This window comes from Dama dama, chromosome 33, assembly GCF_033118175.1.
Source record: "Dama dama isolate Ldn47 chromosome 33, ASM3311817v1, whole genome shotgun sequence".
Taxonomy (NCBI): Eukaryota; Metazoa; Chordata; class Mammalia; order Artiodactyla; family Cervidae; genus Dama; species Dama dama.
Window position 1 is genome coordinate 63,869,707 of NC_083713.1, and position 14,893 is coordinate 63,884,599.

The following is a 14,893-nucleotide window of genomic DNA, read 5'->3' on the forward strand; positions in this document are numbered from 1 at the left end:
TCCATAGTCTTACTTCCTCCTGTTTAGAATAAAGTGAATAGTAATACTTGCCCTGCCTGCCTCTGCTTACTTGTGAGAAGTAAAAAGGACAGCATTTGTGAATATGCTTTCCCACATCGAGGTATCATACACACGGATCAGAAATGCTGTGATGCCACAGACGCTCGTCCATCCAGCCTCTGTCCTCTACCCTGGAAATGAAAATGCAGCCCGCAGGGACCAGCGCTGAACAATTCACTGTTGATAAAATGTGCTTCCCTCAGCCTGAAGAAACACTCGGGCAGAGATCATGCTTGTTTCTTTGCTCTTGCATCCTGTGTGTGATGCCGGACACGCGGGAGCTGCTTGAGACATGTGTGTAAAATTCACAGAGAAGAGTTTATTTTTTTTACTATTCTGTTTGTAAAATGGGGGTATCGTTGCTTTACAATGCTGTGTAAGTTTCTGCTGTAAAGTGAAACAGCCGTGTGGGTGTGTATACCCCCTCCTCTTGGACCCCTCACCGCACCCCACTGAGCTCTCTAGGTCATCACAGAGCACGTGGCTGGGCTCCTTATTGCTACACTGCAGGTTCCCACTAGCTATTTCACACGTGGTCGTGTACGTATGTTAATCCCAATCACCCCATCATCACTTCCCATCCAACTTGCTCACATGTCCATTCTCTACATCTGTATCTCTATTCCTGCCCTGCCAGACAGATTCATCTGTACCATTTTTCTAAATTCCACATATATGTGTTAATTAATAAAGAGGATTTTCATATGTACTGCAATTCTTTTATTATCTAAACAACTCATCTCTGTTATTATTTAAACAATTCACTGTAGCCTGATGTATCTGTCTTATACCTGTGATGCTATTGTGTTTAATACTATAACCCTTTAATGGACTGTAGTATTTTACCTAAAGAACGTGCAGCATTTTTAGGCAAGCTTCAGGAATCTATGTTATAAACATGTGAAAAGGTAGTCTTCTCGCTCAAAAAATGGGAAAAGTATGAACACTGACAGACTATATAATATCCACGGAGTCATTTTGGCTGTAACCTTTAAAACTAAAAATGTATATATCCTTTAGCCCAGCAATTTCTGATAGGGAAAGATTTTCAAGATATATTTATACATGTACATAAACACACCTACACATTTATTCTGGATATTTTCAATACTAAATATGTTGGATTAAAAAAAAAGATTAATAAACATGAAGAATACATCAAAGCGCCAGCCAACCCTTAGAGGTCCAACAATGTTCTATTTGCAGGTCCCCTAACTTCTCTGGGTGCATCTAGAAAGGACAGAGACTGCCATGCGGATGCCCTTATGGTGTCAAAACCATGCTTATCATGCCACAAAAATGCCCTCCACCAGTGGCTCTCCCATCTACTCACACACATACACTGAATTCTACATCTGTGACAATCAGACCCTCAGCTCCTTGTCAAACTTTATCTTCCTCTATTTCCCAACACAGACTCACCGGGTTGGCCTCCTGACTCTCCTGAAGTATCATCTCCACCCCTGCAATCTGACTCACTCCTGTTTGTACCAAATGCCCAGTGCATCCACACCGCACGCATCTTCTATCTCTCACACATTTCATGACGCTTCCTCTGCTAAGCCCCAAAGACACTCCCCTTATCTGAACTTCTCCAGTGCCCAGTACAAACTTCTTGAACAAGCCAATGTGACGAAACACAGAGGTGACTGGGGAGGTGCGGGAAGGAAGCACTCCAGGCTTGCTGAGAAAGCGGCTGCTCTCTGAGAAAGGGTGACACCCTCCCCTTTCCTGCTTGCCACGGTGTCTCCAGCCCCTTGCTTAATTGCTGGCACAAAGCTGGTCCTCAGTAGATGAGCCTTCAATGGTAGCAACCTCCTTCCACAGTTCACTACCTTTTAAGCTATAACTTGTTTAATGTGTCACTGCCCAGAAAGGACCAGAAGATCAATATGCCAATGAAAATAAAGCATGGGAGATGCTGATCCCATTTTCAACACCAACAGAAACAAGCCTCTGCCCAACATCAATGGATGCATTTTTATAACAACAATGAAAAACTCACCTTGGTTTCTCGGAGAAGAAACTGCAAGTCACGTCCACTGAGGATCCCATGGTTTTTCACGTAACTGGGAATGTTCTTCGTGCTGGAGCCGTGAACAGTCGCGTGTACTTCCGTGTATGTGTGGATGATGTCCAAGTAGACCTTCTTATTCTAAAGAGGGGACACAAGGAGAAGGCGTTTCTCTTTTCATTCTCATAAAAACCTGTCTCACGGCTGGGAGACCACAAAGACAGGAGTTCTTAACATGGAGACTGCACAGATTTGGCAATCCAACTCGTAAAACTTCTTTTAAAAGTAATCTGGCTGGATTTTGAGGGCAAAAAAACAGTCACATGGATGCTGTATAATTTTGCAAGAAGAAATATATTATATAGTGACCTACTACTGAATACCAACGATGGCTCGAGGCTGACTGCTCTGAAGTACTGTCCTTGCCTTGTAAATTACCAGGGATCCAACACTTTGCTTTTGGCTTGTCTTCCTTATGAGGGAGGAAGTTTGGGGGAAGGAAAGCACAGAGAAGGCAGTCAGTTGGACTGGAATACTTATCTGGAGATGGTAAGCTGTCCCCAAGGAACACAAACATCCCCAGCTCTTGCCAATATTTCTAGTGATGATTAACTCATGTTGTCAGAACTGGATCCCACCTAATTCGGATAATGGGGAGATGAGCGTTTCCCACAGTATACACGGATTGACTTGGCAGATAGGAGAGATAATGAGAACATTCAGGTAGAAAAAAGGTGGAAGAAAGATTAAATGTAGGCTCGGATGAGTCCTGAAACATTCACGAGTCGTCTTACTTTTCTTAGAAGCAAAACAGAACCTCTCGTCTGTTATTCGTGAGCGCTGAATTTGAGGCACACTTTCTAAATCAAAACCACCTGCAAGGAGAAAGTAGGCTCGCTCTCCCTCTTCATGTTTCTGTGTGACTAAGTTACAGAAGTCGGATTCTGTGGGTTGTCCTTTGAGGTTTTTTTTTGGACATTTGAAAGATTCAAGGTCTGTAATGTTTTCCAGTTGTAGGAAAGTGGGTCAAGGTTTTCCCCATTTGAAGCCTGTTTTCACACACTCCAGGCAAGTGTAATAATCGCCAGTTTTGTGACTTAGGACCACAAAGGACCTGGGGTTGTGGCATCAGTGGCCACTGAGCCCCTGACAGGAAGCAGCTCCCCCACCAAACCAGCGTCCTGAGCCCTGTTCAGCGTCTGTTCCTGCTCCACCACTCGGTGAGGATATGACAAAGTACTCAACTTTGGGGGAATACATGTTTCAAGTCAGGGATCCAGAGTCTTCATGATGGAAAAACAGCACACTTCACAGTCTATTTTATGCACCAAAGAAATTTGTGTGGCAATAAGCAAGTAGACCTTGCACCCCCACTGTATGAATAAAACGAACACTTCAACTGAAAGTCTAATTTCATGCCATGTTTGGTGGGGCCGGAAAATGCTAAATTCATTACTTGAGAGATGTATACACTTCCATTCATGCAGAGGTGACTAGGAACAGTTTACAAACCATGACTCCCATTCACAGCTTGAGCCAAATGTAGGATCTCCTTCCTGGTGTGAATAAACAGGAGGGGGTCTATGACATAGATTTTGTGCTAGAGGGACCTGATCACTCCTTCTCAGGGGCTCTATCTAGGTAGACAGGGGCTTCTGTAACTCTGGCCCACCCCCTGCCACTGCTGATGGGGCCAGGTGTGTCTATCCTGAGGGGGGACCCATCCCCAGGCTGCCTGCCAGCCTGGGACAGAGTGGCCGGACTCAGGAAAATGAGCTGAGCCAGTCGGGACCCTCTCTAGGGGGCTTAGAATCCTAGTCACAGAGAGATGATTGCCAGATGGCCGGGGGCTTTAGAGCACAAAGGTCATGTGGTGTTGGAGTCTGGGCAATTATGGACCAGATACAAGTCAGCTGCCAGTTTTGGGGGGTGGGAGTGGGAAGGGAAACAGGTAAGAGCAGAATGGAGCGAAGAAAAAGATGAACAGTTGGTAATAAGAGGGACCTAGAGTGACTGAAACCTAGACATTCCTCCTGTAAGTGTGATAGGGGTGGGGAGGGAGGGGGGAGGGGGAGGGGAGGGGGAGGAGGAAGCAGGGAGGGGGAAGGGGGAGGGGGGGAGTGACTGAGACCTAGACATTCCTCCTGTAAGGGTGACAGGGGTGGGGAGGGAGGGGGAGGGGAGGGGGGGAGGGGGGAGGGGGAGGAGGGGGAGGGAGAGGGAATGGGCAGGGAGAGGGGAGAGAAAGGAGGAGGAGCAAGGAAAGAGGAGGAGGAGGGAGAGAGAAAGGGGAGAGGGAGGAAGAGAGACAGATGGGGGAGGAGGAGACAGACTGAAGAGGGAGAGGGAGGGAGGGGAAGGGGAGAGTTAAAAGAGGGGATGAGGAAGAAAAGAGATGGGGAGAGAAGAGAGTAAGAAAAGAAAGCAGGGAGACAGGAGAGAGAAAAGCAGGGTCAAGAGGTGCTTTTGGGTACCACCCCATCTGTAGCTGTTCTCTGCCCTAAACCCCCAGATCTTTCTGGATCCTTACAGTAACAGCACCTTCCCAGCACTTTTACCTGGGCCACTGCAGGGAGATTCCTACCATCCAAAAGGAGGTCTGTAGGACATCAAGCTGGGCTTTTGGCAGGGATGGGACTGGGTTGGGGATGAGGTGGGGGGGCAAGCATCCTTCCTTTAATAAAGCAAAAAAAAAAAAAAAAACACATTTCCCTGTAAAGAACCAGCTGCTAACTAGTGAGGATGGACCCACAGCCCCTGACCAGGTCCGCAATGAGTCACAAAGCAGAGCAGCGAGAGATCACCTGGGTCCTAACCTGGAGAAGAGCACTCACTGGGTTCCCAGACCAAATGCTGGGGAAGGGAGCAGGTGGAGACAGGAGCTCTGGCATTCATCCCAGAAAAGGCTGTGGTGCCTTGAAGTTTCACCAGGGGGTAAGTCTAGGCAAAAGTATTTGCCAAGGTCAATAAAGTCTATGAACCTATTAACATGAAAGAATGGTAAAATCTGAAAACAGAAGTACCCTTCAGAGCTGATTCTGTTAATTTCACAACAGGTTATGAGGGGGGAAAAAGTTTTCAGATATAACCCTAACCTTTCAAGTTGACATGACAATGAAGAAATTTCCATCTCGTGTTGCCACTTGTTCTGAAGAAATCAGGTGAGGGTGAACCACACTATGGATTCCAGGCAAAGGAATTTGAACCATGCATGCTGAGTGCCCTGGCCCCTCCCTCCCAAAGTGAATGCTCACCAGATACTCAGGGATCCCAAAGAGGCATCTCCGTAGGCTCCCAACCACTGTCTGAATTTGGGGTCCAAAAATCCAGCTGCCTCCTGAACCTCCCCATCTGTGTTGCCACAGACACTTCCAGCTCTTATGGGTCAGAAAGGGAATCCAATGCCTGACATTCCCAGACCAGCATCGCACGCCGCCCTCCACCCCTCTCCCCTCCTTATCTCAGTGACTGGCATTATCTGCTAGCCAGTTACCAGAATCACACTTGTCATTCCACACATCAAAATAGTCACAAAGTCCTGCTGATTCTACCTTTGTAATATCAAATTGTCTCCTCCCCTCCAAGCTGCAATCCTTGCTCACCTGGACTGGACTAGGATGAACACAACCTAAGATAAAGCAACCTAGGATGAACAGTATCTTAACAACCTGCCTAGAGCTCAAAAAGATGATGCAACTTGTCCATGGTGCAGCAGCCCTGGGATGGATTGCAAAAGAATCTGTATGGCTTGACGCCATTTTAACCATGAAGAGCAATATTATTCAATGGTATGCATATCAACAATACTTTACATGGATATTTGTAGTTAACTATAAAAATATGCATGGGGATGTTAGGTACCAACTTCCGGATATTAATTACTGAGAAGAAAAGGGAGGGTTTGGGGAGGTGGATGGAGCTTCAACGATATTTGAAGTATATAATTTTTCTGGTAAAGAAAACTATTGCACAGTATCAACATCTGTACATCTGGGTGAAGAGAGAAAAATTAAAATGTATGTAGTCAACAAAAAATAGAAACCAGTCTGTATGCCACCGAGGCGTACACCATCGCCATCTCACATCTCTTGCTGGGCTCTTGTACCTGTATCTGTCAAAGTCGCTTAGTCGTCTCCGACTCTTTGCGACCCCATGGACTATGCAGTCCATGGAATTCTCCAGGCCAGAATATTGGAGTGGGTACCCTTTCCCTTCTCCAGGGGATCTTCCCAACCCAGGAATCAAACCCAGGCCTCCTGCATAGCAGGCAGATTCTTTACCAGCTGAGCTACAAGGGAAGCCCAAGAATCCTGGAGTGGGTAGCCTATCCCTTCTGCAGTGGATCTTCCTCTCTTGGGAATCAAACAGGGGTCTCCTGCATTGCAGGCGGATTCTTTACCAACTGAGCTATTAGGGAAGTCCCATTGTCGGGCTCAGTTCTTTCCATAAAGAGGTTCAAAGGATCTTCTTTTCTCTTCAATGGATAATGCTATCTTTTGTGTTTAAGAAACAAGGATAAATTAGGAGGCCGGCATTAACATATACACACTACTATTTATAAATTAGGTAATTCACAAGGATATACTATATAGTACGGGGAACTCTACTCAATATTATGTAATAACCTATTAGGAAAATAATTTGAAAAAGAGCAGATATATGTACATGTATAACTGAATCACTTTGCCCAACACCTGAAGCTAATACAACATTGTAAATTGATTATAAATAAAAGTTGTTTTTTTATCTATAAAAATAATATAAAATAAAAGTTGTTTAGCAAGAAAGAAGGTGCTGAAGTTCTGTAAGTCAACTATGGTCCTGGCCTGCCTTTCTCCACCCACGGGAAGGTCCACAGTAGGGAGGGATGTGTGTGCAGGGGGAAGAATATTTTCCAGCAGACCCCTCCTCTCCTGATTTTGGACATCCAGGTTCAAGGTCAAGGTGACACCCCAGAACTAGGGGTCCTGTTGATCCAAGAACTAGGTCAGGATCACTCCTTAGAAAGTTGTCTTCTCTGACTTAAGAGGACAAAGTCAGAGAAAATTACCTCCTCCGTAAACCCTATTGGGCTTCCCTGGTAGCTCAGATGATGAAGAATCAACCTGCAATGCAGTAGTCCTGGGTTCAACCCCTGGGTCAGGAAGATCCCTGGAGGAGGGCATGGCAACCCAACCCCGTATCCTTGCCTGGAGAATTCCATGGACCGAGGAGTTCAGGGAGTCGCAAAGAGATGGGCACGACTGAGCGACTACCATTTTCACTTTTCACTTTCTTTCACAAACCTTATTACCTACAAATTTGCTGAGACACAGTCAGAAGGGGCTTGCACGGAATCACCACACTGCAGCTTGCCACCACCCCTGTCTCAGGGGTGAGACCTGCCTCCAAAATGCCCCACCAAGCAGCCTGCAGCCCCTTAAAGCTCTGTCTCCAGTTCAATCTAAATTCCCATTAAAAACAACCAATCAAACTGATTAAAATTTCAATCTACCTAAACTCATTTAGATCTACCTAAACTCATCAGGGGGCTTCCCTGGTGGCTCAATGGTAAAAAAAAAAAAAAAAAAAAAAAATCTGCCTGCAATGCAGGAGACCCGGGTCTCGATCCTTGGGCCAGGAAGATCCCTAGAGGAGGGCATGGCAACCCACTCCTATATTCTTGCCTGAAGAATTTCCTGGACAGAGGAACCTGGCGGGCTACAGTTCACGGTCGCACAGAGTTGGACACGACTGAAGTGGCTAAGCAGCAGCAGCAGCAAACTCATTGGGGGGTGGGGGGGGAGGGGAAAAGGGAAAGGGAAAAGGGAAAAAGGAAAAGGGAAGAACATACTGGAGCCAAGGAGCGGGGCTTTCAGCGTGTCTTCAGTGGCTGTGAGTGCAGCTGGAGGCAGCTGTTTGCAGAGCTGGCAGGAAGATATTCAGAGGTTGAATAGAGAGCTTTGGGAAAACAATTCAATAAAGCAACACTTGCCTGAGTCCTTAGCAGGAGGAGAGGTAGAAGGCACAGCCACAGAATCAGGAGCGCTTTTCTTCTCTAGCTGGCGAATGAGGGGTTCAGGAAGGTCCTTTGGCGAATGGCAGTGTTCTGAGCTTTGGGCCGCAGGGACATTATGTACGTTTCTCCTCATCAACACCCTTGCCTCCCCAGGGCAGATATGCATATCCCTTCTCTTGGACCCTGTTTCCCCTCATCCACACGGCACTTTGTGTAATAATTCTGCCGCCCTGCGTAGAGGTGGTTGGTCCATGGAGAGTGCCTGGTGAGTGCTGAGCTAGCGGGCATCCTCCCCAGGAAGGGCTGAGTGGTGTGACGAGTCAATGCTCTCTAGAGCCAAAGCAGTCAGTTAGGAAACCAGTTGCTGAAGCCAGTGTGGGTCCTGTCCCATGAAGGTCAGGCTCCAGACAGAGAAGAAGAAAGTCCCCTCACAGAGAAGGCCAAGTGTGAGAGGGGGAATGTCCCGGCGGGGTCATGGTCCCTAGTTCCAGTGACATCTCTGCCCAGTGCATGCCTGCCCCTCCCTGGGTGCTGAGAGTCTCCCAATCCTAAGCTAGCAGAGCTGGGTTTCTGCCATTTCAGTAGAAAGAATTCCGATAGGTACACTTGTGATCAGGTTCCTTATTTTGATCACCTTGGATTTTTAACCATTTTTAAAGTAGTAACTTCCTCTTCTTCCCTGACAAATACAGGAATTGGATTATCCCATGACTTTATGAATGAGTATTCAACGACGAATCATATGTTTTCTTTAGGAAACTTCAAGTCCATAGAGTATGCCTAGCTCCATATTAGCCATGGAGCTAGGTTGTGGAGGCCCCCAACCCAGAACAGCATTCCGGAAGTGCGGGACACCAGTTCCCTGTGATATGAACCACGAAGCGGAGGGCGCCTCTTTTCTCTCTTCTACAGGCTATGCCAAAGGGAGAGTCAGTCCCTCCCTGCAGACCCTAAAGGGGGCCCAGAGTGCCCAGCGTCTGCGTGGCTCCTGGCGAAGCAGGAATAGTAGTACTCCTCCAGGTAGTGATACTTCAACCTTTGCTGCAGGCCCGGCTTTCTAGAAGCTCTGGGTCAAGACACTGTTTGTAGGATCCCAGTCCTTCAATCCACCCTCCCCAGTGCCACAGTTTTCAAAACTGAAGACTGAGTTCCCCTGTATAAAAGTTTTCAAAGGCTGCTCATGGCAGTGAAAGACCACCTCCTCGGCTCTGCACACACGAGGATCTTCACAAACTGGGTTTCTCCGGGCTCTGCAGCTCACCACTGGCCCTGCCCTCCCCTCCCGTGCTTAAGGTCAAGCTACACTTATTCTGTCTTCCCGAACCTCTCCTGCTCTCTCGCCTGTGTCTGACCTGCCATGGCCTTCCCCAGAGACACCCTTCTTCCCTCCCTCCTCTTTTCTTCTGAATGGATCCCTCCCCCCTCTTCCTGGGCTCGCCCAGGTGAGGTCAGCGGGGCGACCTCTGAGCCCTTGATGTCTTCCTGCTTGGCCCCTTTGGACTGCGTTGTCACTGGAGGTGCCCACCCAGTGGGTCTGTGAATGTTGGAGAAGGACCCTGTAGGTCCCATGTCTGTAGGTGTGGCACAGAGCAAATGCTCGGTAAACCCACAGCGGCTGCAGGAGGAAGACTAAGGGGGCGCAGGAAACACAAGAAGTTTCCCGGAAGAGATGTCTCAGGCACAGCCGGGCTCCTCCCACCCCCCTGGCTACTTTCCCACCCTGTCTCAGGGGCCAAGTTCTTCTATATCAAAGCCCGCTCTCAGCCAATGAGCTTCTTAACATCTGTGACTTTACCTAAGGGTGTATCTGAATCAAAATAAAACAAAAAGAGAGCTGCAAACCTTAAATGATATATTTCATGGTTGATTCATCTTCCTTATAATGTGGCAATCAAGTATGAGGTTCTCTCTTAGGAGCTGTGAGGTCAAAGAAAGGGAGGGGGCGAGAGAGAGACAAAAAGAAACGACCTCATCTGCCTGTTACTGGAGTCAAAAATTCAACAAAGATTCTTTTATTCCAAGATTAGAAGTCAAGTTCTAAAATGCAAATCTCTGTGAATTTCAGCAGTGAAGCTGAAACAATTTACATCACAAAATAATGTTAGTCCTTGGCTTTTTTTGTGAGTCCTTGGCTTGTTTATTTCAAGTAACTTCCCAAGGTGAAGGTGGTGTGTGTGTGTGTGTGTGGGTTGGGGGTTGGGGGGAGTCCTTGCTCTGTCCCACTCAGGCCACTAGCGCTCTTGAAGACTCCAGCAAGCTAAGATTCTTTTTTTTTTTTCTTTCTTTTTTTTTTTTTAATTAGTTGGAGGCCAATCACTTCACAACATTTCAGTGGGTTTTGTCATACATTGATATGAATCAGCCATGGATTTACACGTATTCCCCATCCCGATCCCCGAAGCTAAGATTCTTAAAGCCTACCCACCTCTGACTCCTCCTCTTCAAATCCTCTCTGGGAGACAAGATGGTGCTCAGTGATTACAGGGGGAATAATAATAATAAGAGGAACCTTGTTCTCTTGTCTCCAGTCTGGCTAGTGGTCCAGCTATGGGCCCACAGGTAATTAAGAGGGGGTCTGCTTTCTTTGGCTGTAGTGGGTTCTATACTTACTCTTTTTCTTTAATTTTTATTTATATTGAAGTACAATTGATTTACAATGTTTTGTTAGTTTCAGGTAAACATCAGAGTGATATATATATATACAGAGTTATATATATATACACACACACATATATACACACATATTTATATGTATATATACATATATCTATTATTTTTCAAATTCTTTTCCTACTCAGATTATTACAGAATATTGAACACAGGTCCTATGGTATACAGTAGATCCTTGCTGGTTATCCATTTTAAATATTTATTCTTGACTGGACCTCACCTGGTATAAATTACAACTCACCTAGAGCAGCAGGTGAATAGCTGGTCATATGCCTTAAAGTATGACATGAGTGGTTCTCGTACCTACCTTTGAGTTTGGGATGGAGTGAAAAGGAAGAATTTTCAGGAGCCCTTGACTTATACTTACAATACTTTGGCCACCTGATGTGAAAAACTGACTCATTTGAAAAGACCCTGATGCTGGGAAAGATTGAAGACGGGAGGAGAAGGGGATGACAGAGGATGAGATGGTTGAATGGCATCACTGACTCAATGGACATGAGTTTGAGTAAACTCCGGGAGTTGGTGATGGACAGGGAGGCCTGGCGTGCTGCAGTCCAAGAGGTCGCAAAGAGTCAGACACGACTGAGCGACTGAACTGAACTGAACTGAGTTATTATTCCCTATCTGATCAGGTGAAGAATTTGGTTTCTAGCTTAAAAAAAGAAACTGGGAGATTTCTGAGGCTAAATATATGAGTAATACAGACAGAGCCATCAGTCCTGTTTTTGCAACCTGATGGATCTATAAATGGGATAATATCGCCTCCCAGTTCTATCAGACACCCACTAACTGTGCTGAGCTAGAAATGGGAATAATGAAATGTATGTAAAAGCTGTTTAAATATGTATTCTTAGTGTAAAACAGAGTGCAGATACTACCCTGAGCCATCCAACGGGATAAACAAGTGCTGAGTGTGGAGATGGTCAGAGCCTTCACACCACCGGCCACACCCACAGCAAACTGTTCTCTGGGAACCAGCGGGTTAGTTCCTATGCTTCCCTGTTCCCAGCACTTGTAGGTTTCTGGGATCTCTCCGCTTTTGCACTGGAGCTTTCTGCTACTTAACGAATGCCTTTTAAAGGACCCTGGGGACTCGCTAGCCAGTTTGTGAAAACAAGAAGCCCTTTGACATGACCTCCTTTCTGCTCTGAGACAGGCAGGAGGTCTTCAAATTGTAAAACTGGCTTGTTTCCCCACCAGGGCAGACGGAGTCACTTAGGGATAATGTTATCCCTCACTCCGTTCCAGCCCGAGAAAAACAAAGCCCCCCAGCTATGCGATTGTGCTCAGAAAACAGGCTGAAAGGTTGAAAACAGACCGCTGTGGCCTAGATGTGTCACCTGGCTCCTTCAGGAGCTCTGCTAACCAGTCTATCTAGGCGGTAATCACAGAAAGACTGGCCGGTGGCAGAGAGCTATCACGAGGGAAGGTCAGAAAACCAAGAGGCTGCCTGGCAACACAGAAGCTGCCTTTTTATGAAACTTCCAAAGGATCAGGGACTTGTGGATGGAATGGACTTGACCCAAGAGATGCATCCACTCCTGACAAAGTGGAGGCGATGTTACCTTGATGGGCTTTGGCCGGCGCCTGGCAATCAGATGCTGCAATGCCTCATGGAGGGAGACTGAGGTCGAGAGGATGCCGGGAAGGAGGATTCCTGAGCAGAGCCCGCGTGTGCATCAGCGGGAGCTCCCACAATTTCTCAAAGGAACAGACGCTGTTTTCTCTTGGTGCAGGTGTGAATCCCATAGAAGGACGCCCAACTGGGTCCCAATGGGCAGAGCTCTGTAAAAGGGGCCACAGGCAGTGTGGGCTGCCAGAGACTGGTGCCAAGAGGAAGCCACATGAGCAGTCCAAGGGGGCATTGCCAGTGATGTGTGTGTGGGGACATAGACAGGTGAGGAAGGGCCACACTGTCATTCCACCACGCACACTGGAGGCAAGGCCATGGACGGGGGACTCAAGCTCACTCTCTTTACTCCCTTTATCTAATGGCGGGAACAGAGGAAGGCAAGAGGAACCCGGCCAAACGGTTCTGAGCAGGGAACGTGCACATGGAGGGAGAAGGGGAGTGGCAGGTCGCAGAGGCAAGAGAAAAAGGAAGTCGTCAGCTTTCCCTCAATGTTCTCTTGCTTTGCAAAAGTCCAGGGATGGAAAGCTTCCTCATCAACGACACTCTCACCTTGCAGCAGCTGTCAACTGCAAACATCACGCAGGAATTTCCTCCCCTCTGTCTGGATTGTGAGTTTCTCAAGTTCACCCCAAAGAAAAGTCTTGAGTGAGGCCAGGCAAGGCTATCCAGAATGAAGTGTTTAGGAGGCAGGATACCTAGGTATAAGCTTAGCTCTTCTGGAACGACCGAGAGAAGCCTGAACAACCTACTTTATCTACTGTAACATCAAATTCCTCAGTTTTAAAATGAGGGAGCCAATGGTTTGAAGGTCCTTTGAGCCCTAAAGTTGCAAGATTTTTTAAATTTATGACTTAAAGCACCTTCCTCTCTGCTTTCCCAAGGGTGATACCTATTCATCTGCAAAGGAAAGGAGGTGTGGTGGCTGCTGGCGGCCAACCAGGTCCCCTTTCCCCACCATCCCACCATCCCTAGGTGTTTGGCTCTGACCATTAACCTCACAACTACCCTTTCTCCAAGAGCAGCTCTCCAATGAAGAAGCCCAGAGGCTGTCAAGGGTTCCAGAAGGCTGACCTCTTGTTGCAAGGTGGGGTCACCTCTCCAATAACTCACTCCCCACCAAAGAATCAGACTGAGACTGGTCTCTAGCAGAAAACCCTCAGTTTGCCCGGACCACGTGACACCTGAAGGAGATCGTTTGTTCACACCCTCTCCTCTGGATCAAAGACTATTTTCAGTAATAACCATGAAATGAAATAAATAGTAATAACGATCAGAAAAAACACACAGACTGTGAATATTTTCTTTTCTGAACTTTGTATATAAGATCTATATAATCATGTCAATTAAGAATAAAAATATGACCAGGTGAAAACAAGTAATAGATTAATACTTTTAAATCACTTACTGTATTTTTCTATTTGTTGTTGTTCAGTTGCTAAGTTGTGTCCCACTCTTTGCAATCCCATGGACTTCAGCATACCAGGTTTCCCTGTCCTTCACTATCTCCCAGAGTTGCTCAAATTCATGTCCATTGATTTTGCGATGCTATCTAACCATGTCATCCTCTCTTACCTCCTTCTCCTCCTGCCCTCAATCTTTCCCAGCATCAAGGTCTTTTCCAATGAGTCGCCTCTTTGCACCAGGTGGCCAAAATACTGGAGTTTCGGCTTCAGCTTCAGCCCTTTCAATGAATATGCAGGGTTGATTTCTTTTAGGATTGACTGGTTTGATCTCCTTACAGGAAAAAACCTCTCTGGTGGTCTCTCTCAGTAACGAATAACAACATGACATTTTCTGTTTTCGACTGACAGCTTCTATGGATCTGTCACTGACTCCACCAAGACTGGTGCTTTTCATATTGTCATGTTAGAGTGTAGCCACATTTGTCCACCTAACTTTACTCATAGTTTATACAGAAACACTTTTTATTCATTTCAAAAAGTTTCTTTCACATGAAGTAGGATACATGAATCAGCACACACAAGGTAACTGGTGGAATACACACCTAACCTGGATGCACACAGGATGAGAAGAAATTGCTTTCCTGCAATTTCGGACTTTCCCACACTACAGACGGTAGAGGTGGGGGGGCAGATAACTACCTGTCTCCAAAATCACACAGGGCAGCCTTGAAGGGTACACTTCAATGCAGTGACCGTGTAGAGATCTGGGAGATGGAATACACAGAGACAGGCCTATTTTGTTGGGAAACCAGGAAGGGAAAGTACCATATGACGCACATCTACGGGAGAGTGCACACTTGCATCCTTCATTCTAAACAGGGAGGGTTTCCCCCGGGCCTCACTGTCTTGTGAGCCTCTCCCAGCTCTGAATGAGAAGGAAAGCTCTAGTTGCTGAACCGCACACACAAAGACAGGATTTACACTGCACTGAATACGTGTGTGCTTCTTCTCAGACCTTGCGAAGATGGGAGTGGGGGTGGGGCACAGGAAGATGGGCTCCATTCATTTAATTCTGAGTTACAAAACCACAAGCCCAGGCCACTGCATTGTAC

At 46.7% G+C, this 14,893-nt stretch overlaps 1 protein-coding gene across 8 annotated transcripts in view; it reads right to left on the minus strand.

The window, feature by feature from the left end:
* The window catches only part of MGAT5 (alpha-1,6-mannosylglycoprotein 6-beta-N-acetylglucosaminyltransferase), a 389,158-nt gene that overhangs the window by 54,177 nt on the left and 320,088 nt on the right, over positions 1–14,893 (minus strand). For all 8 annotated transcript variants that reach the window (XM_061135085.1, XM_061135082.1, XM_061135078.1 and 5 more), the window contains one exon: positions 2,066–2,215. In XM_061135085.1, coding sequence (XP_060991068.1) covers positions 2,066–2,215 — 150 coding nt within the window. The remainder of the gene's footprint in view (positions 1–2,065; positions 2,216–14,893) is intronic.